Source organism: Nicotiana sylvestris, chromosome 5 (assembly GCF_000393655.2).
Source record: "Nicotiana sylvestris chromosome 5, ASM39365v2, whole genome shotgun sequence".
NCBI classification, from domain to species: domain Eukaryota; kingdom Viridiplantae; phylum Streptophyta; class Magnoliopsida; order Solanales; family Solanaceae; genus Nicotiana; species Nicotiana sylvestris.
Window position 1 is genome coordinate 3,676,450 of NC_091061.1, and position 19,529 is coordinate 3,695,978.

The window sequence follows — 19,529 nt, forward strand, 5'->3', positions numbered from 1 at the left end:
GCTTTGGGAGTTGATTCTAGAGGAGGCCCATAGTTCGTGGTATTCCATTCATCCGAGTGCTGCGAAGATGTACCAGGATTTGAGGCAGCACTATTGGTGGAGGCAGATGAAGAAAGATATAGTTGGGTTTGTAGCTCGGCGTCTCAATTGTCAGCAGGTGAAGTATGAGCACCAGAGACCGGGTGGGTTGCTTCAGCAGATAGAGATTCCAGAGTGGAAGTAGGAGGGGATCACCATGGACTTCGTAGTTGCACTCCCACGGACTTTGAGAATGTTTGATGCCATTTGGGTGATTGTGTATCGGTTGACCAAGTTCGCACACTTCATTCCTCTGTGTACTACCTATTCTTTGGAGCGATTGGCGGAGATTTATATCCGGGAGATTGTTCGTCTGCATGGTATTCCAGTTTCCATCATTTTAGATAGAGGTAATCAGTTCATATCATGGTTTTGGAGGGCCGTACAACATGAGTTGGGTACTCGGGTGGAGTTGAGTACAACATTTCACCCTCATACGGACGGACAGTCCGATCGCACTATTTAGATTCTTGAAAATATGCTCTGTGCGTGTGTGATTGAGTTTGGAGGGTCTGGGATCAATTCTTGCCATTAGCGGAATTTGCCTACAATAACAACTATCAGTCCAGCATTCAGATGGCACCGTATGAGGCTTTATATGGTAGGTGGTGTAGATCTCCGGTGGGTTGGTTTGACCCGGGTGAGGCTAGATTATTGGGCACAGACTTGGTTCAGGATGCTTTGGAGAAGGTTAAGGTGATTCAGGATAGACTTCGTACAGCCCAGTACAGACAGAAGAGTTATGCGAACCGGAAGGTTCGTGATGTTTCCTATATGGTTGGAGAGCAGGTTCTGCTTCAGGTTTCACCTATGAATGGCGTTATGAGATTTGGGAAGAAAGGGAAATTGAGTCCGAGGTTTATTGGCCCTTTTGAGATATTGAGATGTGTTGAGGTATGAGCTTGCCTTACCTCCCAGCTTGGTAGGAGTTCATTCGGTATTTCATGGCGATGCTCTGGATGTATCACGGTGATCCGTCGCACGTGTTGGATTTTAGTTCAGTCTAATTGGACAAGGATCTATCTTATGTTGAGGAGCTGGTGGCGATATTGGACAGGAAGGTTTGGAAGCTGAGGTCAAAGAACATTGCATCAGTAAAGATTCAGTGGCTGGGTCAGCTAGTCAGGGAGGCGACCTGGGAGACCGAGCAGGATATGCGCAGCTGTTACCCTCATCTTTTCACTACTTCAGGTATATCTCTATACTCGTTCGAGAACGAACAAATGTTTAAGTGTAGGAGTATGTAACAACCCGGCCGGTCGTTTTAAGAATTAATGCCCCGATCCCCTATTAACTGCATTCCTCGTGTTTGTTTCTGCTATTGTGAGTTGTCGGGAAGGTTTATTTGGAGTTTCGGAGAGTTTTGGGACACTTAGTCCCTAAATGAGAGTTTTAGTTTTAGAATTTGGATTGTAGCCAGAACAGTGTGAAGACGGCCTCAGAATGGAATTCCATTAGTTTTGTTAGCTCCGTTGGGTGATTTCGGGCTTAGGGGCGTGTTCGGATTGTGTTTTGGAGGTCCGTAGCCTTTTTAGGCTTGAAATGCCGAAAGTTGACTTTTGAAGTTTCCGATTCGATAATGAGATTTTGATATCGGGGTCGGAATGGAATTCTGGACGTTGGAGTAGCTCCGTATGTTGAATGTGACGTGCTTGCAAAACTTTAGGTCATTCGGATGAGGTTTGATAGACTTTTTGATCGAAAGCGTAATTTGAGAGATTTTGGAGTTCTTAGGCTTGAATCCGATGTTAAATTGGTGTTTTGATGTTGTCTTGAGCGTTCCGAAGGTTGGAAAAAGTTTGAATGATGTTATAGGATTGGTTGGCATGTTTGGTTGAGGTCCAGGGGCCTCGAGTGAGTTTCGGGTGCTTAACGGAAGTTGAATTGGACTTAGGAAAAGTTGGAGTTTGGCTGAACCTGTCATAACCGTACCTGCGTGAATGTGACCGCAGGTGCGGCACCACAGATGCACTTGGAGGACCACAGGTGCGGTCTGAGGCATTTTAGGATTTGGCCGCAAATGCGGCCCGGGCACCGCAGAAGCGACACCACATCTGCGCAAAGGAGATTGCAGGTGAGGAAATTTGCTGTTTAATGAATTGTCGTAGATGCGACTTTAGTTCAGCAGAAGCGGGACCGTAGGTGCGGTCCCATGGCCGCATAAGCGGATTTGCTGGGCAGAACATATAAATAGATGCCTTCGCGAATTTGAGTTATTTTTCATCTCTTTTCAAATGGTAAGAAGCTTTTGGGAGCATTTTCAAGGGAGATTTTCAGAGGGATTCATTGAGGTAAGGTCTTTGGTCCTTAAGCTCATTATTATGGTGATTTTTATCATTATAAGCATGAAATTTGAAGGAAAAAATCAGTGGTAAATTGGGGGTTAGGGTTTGGTTAATTGGAGTGCTTTGAATGGTGATTTGAGGGACCATTTGAGGCCCGATTTTGGTACTTTTGGTATGACTGAACTCGTGAGAGTATGAGGATTCTGAATTTATAAATTTTACCAGATTCCGAGATGTGGGCCCGGGGGGCATTTTTATCATTTTCCCTAATTTCACGTATTATCTTAGAATTAATTAGTTGAATCAGTTACTTGAAGTTATATTTACATTATGCAACTAACTTGAATAGATTTGGGCCATTCGGAGTCGAGTACTCGTGGAAAAAGCGTGATTTCAGGTTAATTTTTTGAGCTGGTTCGAGGTAAGTGGCTTGCCTAACCTTGTGTGGGGGAACTCTCCTTGGGATTTGGTATTGTTGATATTTGAAATGCCTTGTACGTGAGGTGACGAGTGCGTACTTGTACTAGTTATTGAAAATCCTGTTTTCATTAAGTAATACCTGTTTTACCCTGGTATGAAATTTGAATTGAATTGAATATTCTTCGTGTTGCTGTTGTGTGTTTACTTTGGGACTACGGGACGGTATCCCGGGAGATCCCTATGCATGTTTACTTTGTGACTATAGATTTGTATTCCGGGGGATCCCCTGCACTTTTATATTGGAACTACGGGACTGCACCCGGTAGATTCCCCCAGTACTTGGTATTTACATTTGGGACTACGAATCGGTATTCCGGGAGATCCCCACGCACTATGAGTTGGATTACGGGACGACAATCGGGAGATCCACTGGATATTTACATTTGGGACTACAGGATGGTATCCTGGGAGATCCTGGTTGTTATCTGTGTGTTGAGCTCTATTCCTTCTGTGATTATTTTGTCTATGTTATAGTTGTTGTCATTCCTATTATCCTGTGTTACTTCATACTGTTAGCATTTAATTATAGTGTCATATTCAATACTGTTTTACCTCATTTTCCAACTATAATCAGTAGGGCCCTGACCTTCCTCGTCACTACTCGGTCGAGGTTAGGCTTGGCACTTACTGAGTACCGTTGTGGTGTACTCATGCCCTTTCTGCGCATGTTTTTCATGTGCAGATCCAGGCACAACCCTACTACCCTTGAGGCGAGGCGATTCCCCAGAGACTTCGAGGTATATCTGCCACGTCCGCAGACCGAGGAGTCCCTTTCCATTTTCTCTTATAGTATTAGCCCTTATGTATTTACTTTTGTTTAGACATTCTGGAGTTAGACACTTGTTGTTATTCAACAGCTTGTGATTTCATGAGATTTCGGGTTTTGGGAAGTTGTTCAGTTTTGAGATCTTGTATTAGTATATGTCGAGCGACATCTTAAACGCTTCATTATGTTATTTTTGCAGTTGTTGGCTAGTTTTATTATGTTATTTCTTTTCCGCGATTTGTTAGGCTTACCTAGTCGTAGAGACTTGGTGCCGTCACGACAGTTCACGGAAAGCGAACTTGGGTCGTGACACCCGTCGAGATGAGGTCTATATGGGCGAGAATTTCAATCTAGCCCTAAACTCAACAACGGCCACCCCCTTCATCAATGACTCCGAAATTTTGAGGTCATCTTCGGTCAACTTAGAGAAGTCAGACCTAGCCATCTCCCTATGGAGATTATCTCCTCTACTATAGGAAAATTGTCATCTTCAACAATCATGGCCACCCCATCATCATAGGGAGGCATGGGAACTGCAAGGGGACTGGTTAGGTAATCCCTCGGAAGTAGTTGGGTTAACCATTTTTGTTTATTATATTATGGAGAATATGCAAGCACAGAGGAAGCATAAGCAGCGAAAATTAACAGGATCGGTGAAAACAGGGATGCAAGAATGAAGGTAATAGCAAGAACGCTGATAGAAGAAGAAAGAAAGATATAGAGATTCGAATGCTTGAAAATACAAAGGATCAAATAGAGGATTTTCTATCCCTTTTTATAAAAAATTCAGACACCTTAATTGAGAATACAAATCGTCGTCGCACAAATATCGAAATGGCAGAGGCACGGGAAGCGACGTAACACATTGAAAAAATGCGTAATAATGACACATGGTGCCATGACGTCATTCTGAACCGACATAACGGTAAGTTATGACTCATAAAGCGCCATGTTACCACCTCGCCATGAGCGTTATTAATCGACCTGCCCACCTAAATCTCACAATTATGACCAGCAAAGTCTGCTCATCGAGATCGTCTGAGAGACGACCTCGATAAGCGGAGGGACTAACTGTATGGGTCAAAATCTGACTAAGGATATTCAACACAAAGTGGTATTACTAGAAGTAATTTGGCCAAGGTCGACTAATGACTAATGGAAACTCACCACCGAGCAGTTGATAATGGCCGAGGTCAAGAGTCAGAAGGAGCAGTAACGGCTACTTTAGTAACAAGATTTTTGAGGGAATATTCCATTAAATATTCCCTCTATTTGTTCTTTTAGAGTTAATTAGGGGTATGTCCCTTATAAATAGAAAGGAAAATCATGTGATAGGCATGTAATATACTCTGATAAGAACACTTTATGAAGAACAAACTCTCTCAAGATTGAATACAAATACTACCTTTCCAAAGAGATTCGATCCTATATTATTTCGCACCTTTTTCACCAGATCCAAGAATGGTCTAAATATTCTAATCTTTATCTATTATTCATCTTTGTCAAAAGGAGGGATCATCCACCTCATTCAATATTGGGTTAAACATTCTCTCTATTTACTCTAGTGCCATCTATTATCATTTATTGCATATTTTTTCCTTCTCATTAACGGCATTAAAACATTAAATGCTCCTTGCGTTTGATCTGCTATTAGTATTTCACCGCGTTACTCTCATTAATCGATTATAGACTAGAAGTTATTATTATTAGCTAAGTGTAACCCCTCATCATATACATTTAATTAGTTTAAGCAAAGATCTACATATTTGGTCAAATAACACGAATCTTTAAGGGAAAACCAGGATTTTACCTCAATTTAAGATATCCGTTATTTAAAGAGAAGCTTTGAAGCTACAATAAAGTTATTTTCGTGTGACTTATAGATCGCGGGTTGGAACCATAAAAGCAACCACTAATGCTTGCATTAGGGCATAATATCTATATCACACTCTAAAGTGTCGTTTGGTTGGGAAAATAATTTATCCCAAGATTAATTATTCCAGGATTAATTATTTCAGTATTGTTATCCCACCCTCCCATAGAGATAGAAATAATTCTACAATCCCGGTATAACTAATTCCGGGATTAGTTATGCTGTACAATTATCTCAATCAAATGCATGATAAACTCATATTAAGCTTAATATCGGGATTAATTATACGTTATATCTTATACCAAGCGAGTCCTAAGAGTATGCCCTTTCCTGTGCCTAGCGTGAATACAAAATATACATTATTATGTTTCGGGCGGCCCTTCTTTTAGCACATCCATTATTCATCGTTTGGTTGGAAAGATATTATCCCGGGATTAGTTATCGTTGAATTAGTTATTTCATAAGGATAAGAAAACACTACAATTCCGAAATAATTATTCCGGGGATTAGTTATATCGCAATTTTTTTCCAATCAAATATGAGATAAATTATTTTTAAATTTAATCCAGAGATTAATTATTACTCGTACCAAACGAGCCCTCTTGGTATTAACAAGCCAAATGCTTAGACAAATTTAATGAAGAGAGAGAGAGAATTCATCCAACGGTCATGGAAGCAAATAGTGAAATCCCTTTCTCTCTCTAACCCTTTATACAAAAACACATTTTTTCCTCTCTCAATATATGTGAGGCTTTACGCCCTCACCCTTTTCTCTCTTTCTTTTTTCCCCTTGCGTGTATTTCCCGAACCCCATAAAAACCAAATAGCGCAGAACGAAAAACCAAAAAACCCCATTTTTCTTCTCACAAACCCTTACTTAAATCACAAAATTAAACACAAAAAATTGATTCTCGAGTTGCAAATTCGATTATTAACCATTTTTATGGTTATTTATATTTGAGATCTTGTCCCTACTACAATGTTCTTCACTTTGTAGCGGGCAAGGTAAATATATATATATTATATACACTCACTAAAAGGAAAAAAAAGAAGAAGAATTTTGAATCTGATTTTATTGATTCTGATTTCAGCTTGAAGTTACCTATTTTTTGGTACTTTGGGGATTTTTATCGGCATTTTTGGTATTTCGGTTTTTTCTCTGGATTCGCCTTTTTGATAAAACGAACAAAAAAAAGTGGGGAATTTTCCACTTTGATTCCTTCGAATTTCAACGCACTTTTGTTTTTGCTTGGTACTCTTATTGGTTACTGAGACATTGTGGAATTTTCTAGGGTTTTTAAATCGGATCGCTTACTCTAAGTGATTGAGCTTAATTGCTGGGATATTTTTATCTAATTAGGGTTTTGAAGAGTTCAACAGTTGCAATTGATCCACTGATCGCCCATTAATGCGAGCAAAACTGGCAGGGGATTTGAGCAATGGAAGAGGACTGTAGATATTACTAGAGTTATTAGCAGTTTTACCTTGACGGAGTTTTGAAATGCTGTGTTTTTGACTCTTGTTTGTGAAATTTGAAGTGAAGAGCAATTTTAATTTAGTGGATTTTGCAAGTTTAAGTTAGTGGATGTTGGGTTGATTTAGTGAAAGGTATTAAATGGAAGCAAACTGAAGTTTGAAAGGAATGTGGGGACATGGTGCATGGACAAGAGTATAATTTCTGGTTCGTTCCGTTACTGGAACAACACTGTTGTGAGAAATTAATTGGAGTATTATTATTATTATTATTATCTCGGAGTAGAATTTTGTGCAATGTCGCGCTGCTTTCCATTTCCACCACAAGGATATGAAAAGAAGCTTAGACCAGAGGAGGGTGACTTATTGAAAGAGGTCTGTTCAACTTATATTATTATCACTTTTTGTGGATGTGTTCTAATAATTCAAAGCAATGCCAAATGACATGTTCTATTGTTCTAATAATACTGACCAGTAACATATTATCTGGAGATTATTGGCTGTGGATTGCGATGTGTGGACTGTTCCAAAGATGTTTTCTTTCATATGGTACTTAATGTCAATTAATTGATTGGAAATTTAAAAGTATGGATGCTTCTGAGCCGAGTAGTGTGATTCTCTTATATATTGGGAGACAACATTACTAAAAGCAATTGTCTTAATATATTGGAAGAAGACATTCTAAAACACTGCTGAAAAGATAGTGTATATTTGTTTAAAAGGAAAAATAAAGGGATCTGTTTTCCGCTTTGTTCTGATTAGTATAAGATGTGATGCATAAGTAGACTGCTTTACACATCTTTAGTTATCTAAGGCGAAATCTCTAGAACGCGATGACAGGTAACGTTTTTTTTAAAAAAATGAATCTCTAGAACTGCTTTAGACATCTTTAGTTATCTAAGGCGAAATCTCTAGAACGCGATGACAGGTATTTTTTTTTAAAAAAAATTGAATCCAATTGAATGGTATGTTAATTTTCTTTCTTTGGATGCACTATACTCCATCCTTTTGGTGGAAGTTGCTGGTTGCTTGTCATGCTTCCCATCAATACTTCAGCTGGATTACGTATATTTGTTATAAGCAAAGGCTCTCTGGCCATGGCTGTGGTTTCAGTTGAATTATTTTAAGTTACAGAATCTTAGTTTGGGGCATTTGTAAATTAATTATCATCTGGATCTATTTAGAGCAGTGTATTTGTAGGATTGTATCCTTAGAAGTTCACCCTTTGAGAAATTGCTAGATTTGTGGGAGAAGATAAATGTGGAGACAGGGAAAATTTGGTTGTTTTACGATAGTAGGACTATCTTTACTAGGGAAAAGGTCCAAACTTGCCCATGTTATATCCAAAATTGCTCAATTTTGTGTTTCGTAGACTTTTGAAACTTGTGATCTTAAATGTGGAAATAGGCCTAATTTGGTTGTTTTAAGATAGTAGGACTATATTTACTAGGGAAAAAGGTCCAAATTTGCCCATGTACTGTCCAAAATTGCACAATTTGGCCCTCAGTTAGACTTTAAAAACTAGTGGACTTTTTCCCCTAAAGGCGGTAAGCTGCCTTATCCCGTAGGATCCATTCTGTATTTTGATGTTGGTGGGTGTTTCCTGTATATTTGGTGGAATTTATCTTCATTTTGTCTGTCTTTTAAAAGTAGAGTTACTGACGTTTGATGTATTTTTCTTGCAAACATATCATACCCTCCACGAGTCAAGAAAAATCTGCAAGTTGTGTATATTTTTTTTTGTAGGTGGTTGTGGTGGGATTGGGGGGACTATCTGCTATGATGAAATATTTTGTGGTTTGCTGATTGGGGGGACTATCTGCTATGATGAAATATTTTGTGGTTTGCTGATTGCCTTTTCTGGTTTGCGTTTTTGTCTTTCAGTGTTCTTATCATTCACATTTTGTGTGACTCTATCTTGCGGATATGTTGTACCTTAGAGGCCTAATATTCACTCCCTAGTAATATTGGTTGTCTTAGGACAGTTTTATTGTACTTGCCTTTCACTTTGATAGATAGTTTCCTATTGCAACACTTGTCTCAACCACCATATTTTGGTTTGATGTGCAATATTGTTATCTGTTATACCATTCTCCTGAAACATTGAGCTTATATATTTGAATTATTTGCATTTAGGCACCGCAATCCCGACTAATCTTACATTAGCTTTACTTTTCTAATGTTGGCTAAACTTGTAGTGCATATATTTAATCTTACTTGCAATTATTTTAAAACCCTTGCCTTCTAGAGTGCTTCTCCTCTGTTGTTTTGTTAATTAACATAATATCGTATGCAAATATTTTATACCATGGGACCTTATCCTCTATATTGTTAGCTCGTCTACTAACTAGGGTAAGCAAGTGTGCGTTTTTCGTAGTTTTGTTAATTAACACCATCTGCAAATATCATACACCTTCGACCCTCGCTATCATAAAGAAAAATATTGTTCGTTAGCTCATAGATAACTCGGATAAACAAGTATGGGTTGAATGTTGATTCTTGGTGTAAACCCACGATTATGGGGAACTCCTTTGTATCTCATACAATTGTTCTCACACTAGTGACTACTTCATACATATATACATGATATTTATATATGTAGTATCAATTCCTTTCCTTTCAAACACCCACCAAAAAAACTTTTCTTGGCACTCTATTACTTGTTTTTTCATGGTCAAGGAACACCATTTATAAATCCTTTTTCCTCTTCCTACAATTTTTTTATCAATCTTCTTAGCAACAATATAGCCTACTTTTGTAGATATACGAGATATAAATCCGAACTGATTCACTTCACTTTCATAGTGTCACTAAGTGTACGGGCATTTACTTTCCCCCCAAAGTTTTATTGTGTGGACTGTGGCTCATGGAATCAAGCTTCTTTGCCCTCATCCATTCATGATGCTAGAACTCTTTCTCTATCTTGCACCACATCGGGCGCTGATGTGGCAAGAGTAACTACTTTACCCACATTCATATGAACCATTGTTCATACTCCCTTATCTGGGAAGCGATGTGATGGAACCACTTGCCCATTTTTCATCACACCGAAGTCCGATGTAACACTGTCTAATTGAGCATGTCCCAATGTATTCTATGTTGTGAGTTCATCCTAAATTGACTAGTTTTAAGCTGGTTGTCAACCACTTACAGCCTCATCCTTTAATTGGGATTCGAACCAGTAATCTGAGCAAGCTCAAACAGGCAGAGTTGTTTGAGGTGATTGTGTCCTCTGAAAAATGTGAAGTTGACTTGTTTCAAATCAGCTGCATTATGCTATTGCATTGGTTATGCTTGTGCCCATATTATTCTGTAATATATGTGAACATATTTGTTTTATTGTTGATATGTTTTCATTTATTTGTCAGCATTGTATGGTATACCAAGATGAGGATGCCCTTTGGTCATGACGTCCTTATGGGAATTTCCATTCATATAGGTTATCTAGTGCAGATTGGTGTAAGAAAGTGACTAATGTGAGATATGCCAACTTGTTGATGGATTGAACTGTCTTGCTTTTTGTGTTGATTGTTGAGTCATGAAATTGCTTGCTTGTCGTCCCTCCTTTGTCCAAAGTAAGGTGGTTGATTTCTTGTTTTTGAGGGATCAGTTAAAAGCTGGTTTCGCATGTCACACTTTTTATCAGGTGTATGAATGGTCTGTTGTACAGCCTCCGTTTGGTGAAATCATTATGCTGGAATAAGTTCATTAGTGATTCCTGTGATCTCAAGGGGACAATGAGGGCTCTTTTTGTCATGGATATTTTCTGTTGCTGTTATAATTTTGTAGCTGAACCCATTATGGAACATCATTCATTATAAAGGCATTTCACACGGCACGAGCTGGAGACTGTCGAAGTTAATTATGGACTTCTTCTATGACGATAACTCTCCGAAAGGAGACTGATTAGGAACTATTTGATTTTAATTTCCTTCATGATGCCTAAACTCATATTCAAGAAGCAAAACTTGTATATTGCTTTTGGATCCTGCTAATTAAGCTGGAGCCGTGGTGAGATGTGATTGCCTTTTAATAGTGTGTTTGCTGATGTCCTGTTCTGCACTTTGTTATTGGGTAACATATTGGGGCACCAGGTTTAGTAAAAGTGATTGTATGTATTTGTTCAATGCTTTGCTTTTCTTACTAATAAACTATGTTTACCATACAAATTTAATACTATGTGACTACTCAGTGTTTTGTTTGCTATGATGATCATTCAAGTTCTTAACTGGTGGTTGATTTGTTTTTTCTCTTCAACTATTGGATACTTTTGTTCTTGAGCATTCATCAGATAGATCTAGGATTTCCACCTGAACTTGAGTTTCTCATTTGGTTTTCAAATTTTGGCACTATATCAACTATTTATAATGTTGTGCTAGATTTGACATGTTTTGGATTTTCCTCCTTTTGCATAAGGATGTTTTAACTAGTTGTACTTGACCTACTTGTCAAACAAAAATAAAATTGTAATCGACCTTTTTGGTATAAACTAACAGTTCCTTTTCATGTGTGTAGGAGAAAAGGAAGGAGAAAAAACATAAAAAGGAAAAGAAAGACAAGGAAAAGAGAGAAGGTAAAGAAAAAAGGGATAAAGGCAAAAGTGATGGGAAACACAGAGAAAAGAAAGAGAAAAAGGATAAACACAGGGACAAGAAGGAAAAGCACAAGGACAAAAAGAAGGACAAGGACAAGGATAAAGAGAAAAGCAGCATCTCTGAGGAGGCTAGAGTTGCCGCTCTACCTGGGCCTTCTACTGGAGGAGTTGCCGCTCTACATGGGCCTTCTACTGGAGGGAAACTTCACGAGAGAGATGAACATAAAGATAGACACATTAGCTCAGATAAAGGGAGAGATGAACATCAGCTCAGAGATAGGGATAGAAACATCAGCTCAGAGAAAAGCAAGCGCCCTGATCAGTTTCACATCCAGCTTGGCCTCTCTGCTGTTGAGACAGAGGACTCAAAATTTGTGCAGGAGTTGGGGAGGAGGATCAGAGATGCAGAGAAGGGTGCTCAAAGTCAGTTGGCGGAGAGATTTCCAGTTGAGTGCAAAAGGGATGAAGAGACAGGCAGGGTGCGCATCAAGGATTCTGGAAATTTGGCTGAACACAAGGAAAAGAACAAAGAGAAAGGATTTGTTACCAATAAGATGGATGGGCAAGCATTCAGGGATGAACTTAAAATTGGAGCTAATGCAATACCTCTCAGCCTTTCTACAATGGCAAAAAGCAAATTTGAAGGAGTCCCCAGACCATTGGAAGAAAATGTTGAGAAGACAAGAGAGGAAAAACAGAAACCTAAAGAAAGACGTTATGACAAACCAAGAGAGAAAAACAAGGATAAAGATAGGGAAAAGAAAAGTCATGGAAAGCAAAAAGACAAGGAAAAAGAGAAGAAAAAGGAAGAGAAGGCGAAGGACAAAAGTGAACACAAGAAAAGCCAGGAGGATAAATCAAGAGACATCAATAAGAATGGCTTTATTGGTCTTAATAACAATAAACTTCCTCTTATATCCAAGGAAAACATTGCTGGTACAGTCAACGTGGGAGTTGTCAGAAAGAGGAAGGATGTTGAAACTAATGGTTTCCTGCATGGTGAGTTAAAAAAAACTATTACCAGCCTGCTATTTTCTGTTGTATTGACTTTACATCCTACCCTGCGGATGCGTCAAAGCTATGCGAGTTATGTATCTGAATTAGATTGCCTTGATAGAGTTCTTATGATTTTGGGTGTAGTAGTCTGTTAGGGAATTTGTAGCCACCATATTTGATGTATTTCTAATGCAAGTTGCTTGAACTTAGACAAGCGTGTTCAGCTCTATTTAACTTTTTGGTTTGGCTGATTAGTGTTGCTTTTCTGTTCTGCTGTACAGAGAGTGAACTCAGGCATGCTAAATTGCTGCGGCCATCATCCTCTCAGCAGCCGACACAGAATGGAAAAAAATTTGACACTCACCCAAAAGCAGACCTGTTCTCCTCCAGTAAACAGGAAGTTGCTACTGATATTAAAGTGGAAAACAAGAAGCACAAGGTGAATGGTGGTATAGAAGGCCAGCCATTATGCAGTGCTGAGGCAAAGGCTTCATCCATCATTCCTGGTGCTGAGGATCAAATAGCTGAAGCGTCTAAAAGACCTCCTCATCCCGATTCCAAGTATCTAAGCCAGATACTCGCAGTTCCCAAGGTGGACGATTGGTCTGGGTTTGATGACCAGGAATGGTTGTTAAGCGAAAGAACTCCGGCTAAGAAAACTGAGACGTGTCCAGATGAAGTCAATAAGGAACATTGGGTGTGGTCTGAAGCTTTGCAAATAGAGGCTGCTGATGTTTGTGCTCTGCCATATGTTATACCTTATTGAATGCTATTAACATGATCTGACATGATGAGTTTCCAAGGACGAAGCTCTGTCAGCTGTGCAGGAGCAAGCACATCTGGCTTCTAGAGGCCCGTACTCGGTTTTGATTGGATTCTTTCTCACCCCTCTAGCCCTGATGGTCTTGCTGGTGGCAGTTTGTTCTGACATTGATACAAAAATCTTGGTCGGGGCTTCTTCCTATACATTGGAAGAATCTGTCGGGTCTTTACATATCAATAAGTTGATTGTTTTGCTCCTGTAACTTCCCAAAGGAAAAAAGATCTTCGAGAATTATCAATCACCACGACTGTACGTTGCAGTAGCTTAGACGGAGGGGCAACATATTGCCATATATCTGATAACTCCACAGATGGAACGGCGGGATAGTGTGTCTAGGAAGATGCATAAGCTTCTGCAAGTTTATTCTATTTGCTTAAAAGCTTAGATGCTCTTTCTAATTGAGTGTAAAAGAACTAGCTTTTGTGGTCTTTACAACTCCACAATTTTGATTTGTAACATAGTATTACTATAGTTGTAAGATAGATGGGATAAAAAGCACAAACAAAAGAAAAGAGGTAGTTGCATTCATTTGATTCACTGAGATGTAAGGTCTTGTTTATAGTTGATTTCCACTATCTAAAAAATTAATCATTCAACATCAGAATTCAAGTTAATTAGACTAAAATTATGGGATGTATGTTAGAGGTAGGCCATCTCTTGTTTAGTTTTTCTTTTAGTATAAAAAATTAGTTCATGAAATATATATATATATATCTTAGTTTTATATGGGAAGAGAATACGTTGTGTGTACAATTTTGTATTTAGAGACTAGTAGTCTTGCTCAAACCTTTGTTGCCCGAGTTATATAGTTGATGCGAGATGAAGGTTTAAGCTATTGTTGTCGGGGATTTTTTTTTAGAAATAGCCAGATTTGAAAAATAGTCACAATTTTAAAAGTAATCGAAAATTAGCCATTTTTTCATATAAAAATAGAATCTGAACAAAAACACTCCTAAAAATCTGGAAAAATTTCAGCATAATATGCTAGCATAATGTGCTAGAATTTCATAATATGCTGGAGTTCCAACATAATAAGCTGGAAGTTTATACGCATGAGCTTCATAATTTAGTATATTATGCTGGAGTTATTTGTATGTTAGAGTTCCAACATAATATGCTGGAAGTTTATGCGCAGGAGCTCCATAATCCAGGATATTATGCTGGAACTTTTCATGTTTTAGCAAAATAGTAGCTATTTTTCGTAAAAATTGCTTGGGGCGCCCTATTTGGTCGCCCCTTACCTGTAGCCGCTTTGTTTTTCTGTCTTCACCTGTACCCGTTTTTTTGTTAAAAGCCTTTTAAAAAGACTATTTTGCCCTTCTTTATTAAAAGACTTCTTTCTCTCCAAGTATACGTTAGTCCTCTACTGTCTCTGTCTCTGTCTCTCTCTCTCCCGTTATTCGTATTTTTTGATTTGTTCTTCTCTGAAATCAAACGGTTTTCGTCGTTGTTTTTTATTTTTCAACTGTTTGTTCCCCAATAACATTACGTATAATCACATGCATTAACTTTCTGGGTTTTATTTAGTATTAATTTTTACGATTTAATTTCTGGTTTTGGTTTTGATAGTCATGTATTTATGATAAAATAGTTGCCTAGGGTTTACTTTGATAAGTGCATTAGTTTTACTTTTACGATTGTGTTTTTAGGTTTTTTGAACGTGTGTTTGTGTTTTTGATGAAAATTCTATAAATTCTTCAGTGATTTTTGGAGACGTCGAAATTTTTAAAAATTTTGAGAGTTAAATAGATGATACTATTAAAGTGTGAAGTTTATTATACTTCAATGATACCTTAGTTTTAGGAGCTGAAGTTTTGTTTCGTGTTTTGTATTTTTTGTTATATTTTTTATGAACTTCAGCATTATTTTAGAGTTGACTTTGTGTTTTGTTTTTTTGTAAAAACTACAACATGTTTTTGCTGAATGTTTTGTTTTGTAACTGGTGAACTTCAGCATTCTAGGAGCTGAAGCTTTTATTTTGTATTTGCTGAACTTCAGCATTTATGAGCTGAAGTTTTTGTTTTATATTTGCTAAACTTTAGCTCTAAGAAGAGCTGAAGTTTTAACTGATTTTTTTGATAATGTTCTGATGTTATTTTTTGTATCTCTTACTTTTTTTTTTGAACAGATGGCATCTACAAAATCCAAATCACCTACAAATCCTAAAGCACCTAAAGATCCTAAAGTAGCTAAAGCAGCTAATGCATCTAAAGATCCTAAAGCACCTAAACAACGTATAATATCCACATGTCCTTCAGTCCATGCTGCTCCACCTACGAAACCAGGGGATAGATATTATGAGTTTGGAGATTGGTTTAACTGTCGTGGTTACTAGAAGGGGAACCACAATTTGAAGAGTTTAATTGCAAGTTTCTTGACTCATGCACAACAGGATAAGCTTAATAATGGTACATTTCGATACATTATGGCTATGGAGAATTTCAAATACATCATGAAGTTGGTTCATTGTTTGTGTCTTTCTCGAATATTCACCAATGATCGAGACTCCATTAGTTTCAAGATTTTTGGTCATGATGTACCCTTCACCCTTGAAGACTTTCACATTATGTGCGGTTTATGGATTACAACACATAATATTGAAAAGCCAATTAATCGAGAGAGCATTATTCTGAAGCACTATTTTGGGAAGTCTAAGGGTGTGACCTTGAAGGATATTCGAGAGTTTATGACTCAGAATGCAATTCAAAAGAATGATGTGAATTTCAAACACTTATGCGAGAGTGATGAAGATGCTGTGAAACTTATGGAAACCTTGTTGTGGAGTCTATTTTGTTTGGAAAAAAGACTGAATCATCTGTGCTGGAGGAGTATGCAGCTATTGTTGAAGATGATAAAGCTTGTGCTGAATATCCTTGGGGTAATATGTGTTATGAGAAGCTCATTACCTCACTGAAACATGCATTGGACAAGCAGAATAAATTTCATTCAACTGAATATAAAGTTGGTGGATTTCCATTTCCGTTATGTGCTTGGTTCTATGAGCGCTTCTCAGATATTCGGGAGAAGTATTTAAGAGAGGATGAGTACCTTGATACCCCTCAGATTCCTAGGATGTTACGTTATGTATGTGTGGGAGAGCCTAAATATAACGAACTTTATGAGGATTACTTCAGTAATCATGCTGTAAGTTAATGTTTTTTTTATTTTTGTCTTTGTGTTTGTATGTTGACGTATTAGTTTTATCACGTCCTCTTACTTCCTTAGGCAACAAATCGTGCCTAAGTATTTTATATAGTGGAGATTCTTTCAACTTTCTCCTCACTCTTTTTCTTGATTTCTTAGAAACACTAGAAGTTTCAGCAATTTCTTCAATTGTATCTAATGTTGTCGGTATAATTTCCATGTTTACTTCATCTTCGTTGTTGCTTATCATCGCAGAAGGTAACAAATTTTTTTATTGGATTGTGTGTTAGTTGTCAATTTGCATTATTAGTTGTCCTTCTTCTTCTTCTTAATCATAGACAAACTGGTATGAATTTATTGGAGGAGCGGGTAATTGTTGCAGCATTATATATTCTGAAGTAGCTGTAATGTTAGAAGGTTATCCATTATTGGTTGTCCTAGTTCATGTTGATAATCAACAAACGGTTCTGAATCTATTATATATGCAAGAGATTGTTTGAATGCTGTAGATTCTGAATGTTGTATTTTTTTGACGACAAAATGGCAATTCTTATAGGCTGAATCAGTTGTAAGCAAATGTATACATGTACTGAGTTCTTCATCTGAAGTTACAAGCATTCCTTTGCTTGTATTTAGTTTGATATCAAACCATATCTTTAGTGAATATCTGCTTGAATCAATATTTGTAACTTCACTAATGTTCTTCACGAAAGTATTGAATGATACTTGTTTATTAAGCAGAACAAGTTTTGTATCATGATCCAAGTATTTGAAATCAAGAGTCCACCTCCCATTGAAAGTAATAACAATGCAAATCGAACTCATCCTGCAGAAGCATGTTTAGTGTCAAGTATTAGGAAATTGAACAGAAGAATTTAATTATGAAGTTCATAAAAAATGTAAGCACATTGAAGCTGAAGTTTGGGCAAATGTACTAGAACTTTCAGCTTGTTTATAATGAAATTTTCAAAAAAAAAAAGCTCATGAAGAAGCTGATTAATGCAGGACAAGACTTAAGCATAAACTAAATTTAACTTCAGCATGCAGGAGAAAATTTTATAGTGCAGGAGGAACTTTTAAGTGGTTTGTCCTGGAGTTTTTATAAATAAACTAAACAACCTTAGCATCTGCTATTGAAGTTTTTGTTAAAACTTCTGCTTTTTAGGCTGAAGTTTTGGTTAAAAGTCATAATAAAAGTATCGACTGTAGGACAAAAACTTCAGCTTATTTAGTGCTGAAGTTTTTACAAATGAACTAAATCACTTCAGCATCTTTTGCTGAAATTTTTGAAAAAGTTGTATGACAAAATTAATGAATCCAGGACAAAAATTTCAGCTCATTAAGTGTTGAAGTTTTTACAAATGAACTAAATCACTTCAGCATCTTCTGTTGAAGTTTTTGAAAAAGTTGTATGACAAAATTAATGAATCCAGGAAAAAAAGTTCAGCTTATTAAGTGCTGAAGGTTTTAGAAATGAACTAAATAACTTCAGCATATTCGGCTGAAGTTTTTGAAAAAGGTGTATGACAAAATTAATGAATCCAGGACAAAAACTTCAGCTTATTAAGTGCTGAAGTTTTTAGAAATGAACTAAATAATTTCAGCATATTCGGCTGAAGTTTTAGCAAATGACCTAAATAAACATCAACATGTTTCAACATGAAGTTTTAGAGTGCATTAATTGTATAGTATACATGAGTAAACGTAAAAAACACAATTAAAGTAGTAATTATTTTGCATTGGGATATGTGTTAGTGTAACAATTACATTCCTATCACATTCATGCACGCTTTTCATTAGACGTTTAAAATTTCTCTATGCCTTTTCATATACCTTGCATAAATTTTTTTCGCCTATATAAGTACTCTATGCCTTGTAGGTTTATTCACTCATACACATATATTTTAGTAGATAAATACAAAAGGGAGAAAAACGGATGTTGTCATCAGACAAATAGTTGACAAAATTAAGCAAGACATCATAGAGGCGTTCGAGGTGAAGCTGGATGAGCTGATCGACAAGTACGACAGGGAGCTGGAAGAAATCAACAACAAACTTGATAGGCTTGACAAGCTGGCCAAATTTGATAGTCTTGGTGATGAAGACGCTCGTCCATCTGACAGTGACGACGATGATGATATGGACGATTAATTTTTTTTTTTGGATAATTTTTTTTAGTTAAAAGGGTTATTATGTTATTTCCTTTTTATGAAATTTTAATTTATCTTTTATTTTATTAAATGAAAAATTATGTTTCTGTTTTAATGTTTTTGTGCATTTTTTTAAAATATTAATTATCTTTAAACTCGAAAAATAACAGAGGAAATGAACTAAATAACTTCACCAGGAATTAACAAAAACTCATCCGAAAATTACATATTGCAGGACAAAATATTAAGCATGTTTTAGTAAATGAACTAAAAAACTTCAGCATATTAAAAATGTTTTACATATTCCGAAAAACTTAAGCATATTTTGGTATGAAGTTTTACCAAAAAATCATAATAAAATTACATAGTGCAGGAGGAAAACTTCATCTCGTTTTCCTGAAGTTTTTAAAGATGAACTAAACAACTTTGGCATCCTATGCTGAAGTTTTTGTGCAATATGTAATTTTAATTTATGTTTTATTTTTACCCAGTGTAGAAGAAAAACTTCAGCTCGTTTTCCTGAAGTTTTTAAAGATGAACTAAACAACTTCAATATCTTTTGCTGAAGTTTTTGAAAAAGCTTTACGACAAAACTATTGAATCCAGAATAAGAACTTCAGCTTATTTAGTCCTGAAGTTTTTACATATGAGCTAAATAACTTCAGCTTGATTACACTACACGACAAATACTTCAACATTTTTGGTGTCAAGTTTTACCAAATTATGAAACTCAACTTGTTTAGCAAATAAACTAAAAACTTAAGCATATTATGCAGTGGAAAGCTTCAGCATATTTGAATTTTTAGTTTTGACATTAAATTAGCTTTAAAGTGAAGAATCTTTTGCTTCACTTTAGAATTCAACGTG

At 36.8% G+C, this 19,529-nt stretch overlaps 1 protein-coding gene across 1 annotated transcript; it reads left to right on the forward strand.

Moving 5' to 3' along the window:
* The first annotated feature begins 6,239 nt into the window (after nucleotides 1-6,239).
* Nucleotides 6,240-13,982, forward strand: LOC104235538 (uncharacterized). The gene is made up of 3 exons (XM_009789327.2): nucleotides 6,240-7,330; nucleotides 11,471-12,548; nucleotides 12,827-13,982. Exons 1-3 carry the CDS (start codon nucleotides 7,253-7,255, stop codon nucleotides 13,309-13,311), a joined length of 1,641 nt encoding a protein of 546 aa, XP_009787629.1. The 5' UTR covers nucleotides 6,240-7,252; the 3' UTR covers nucleotides 13,312-13,982.
* Nucleotides 13,983-19,529: the final 5,547 nt, after the last annotated feature.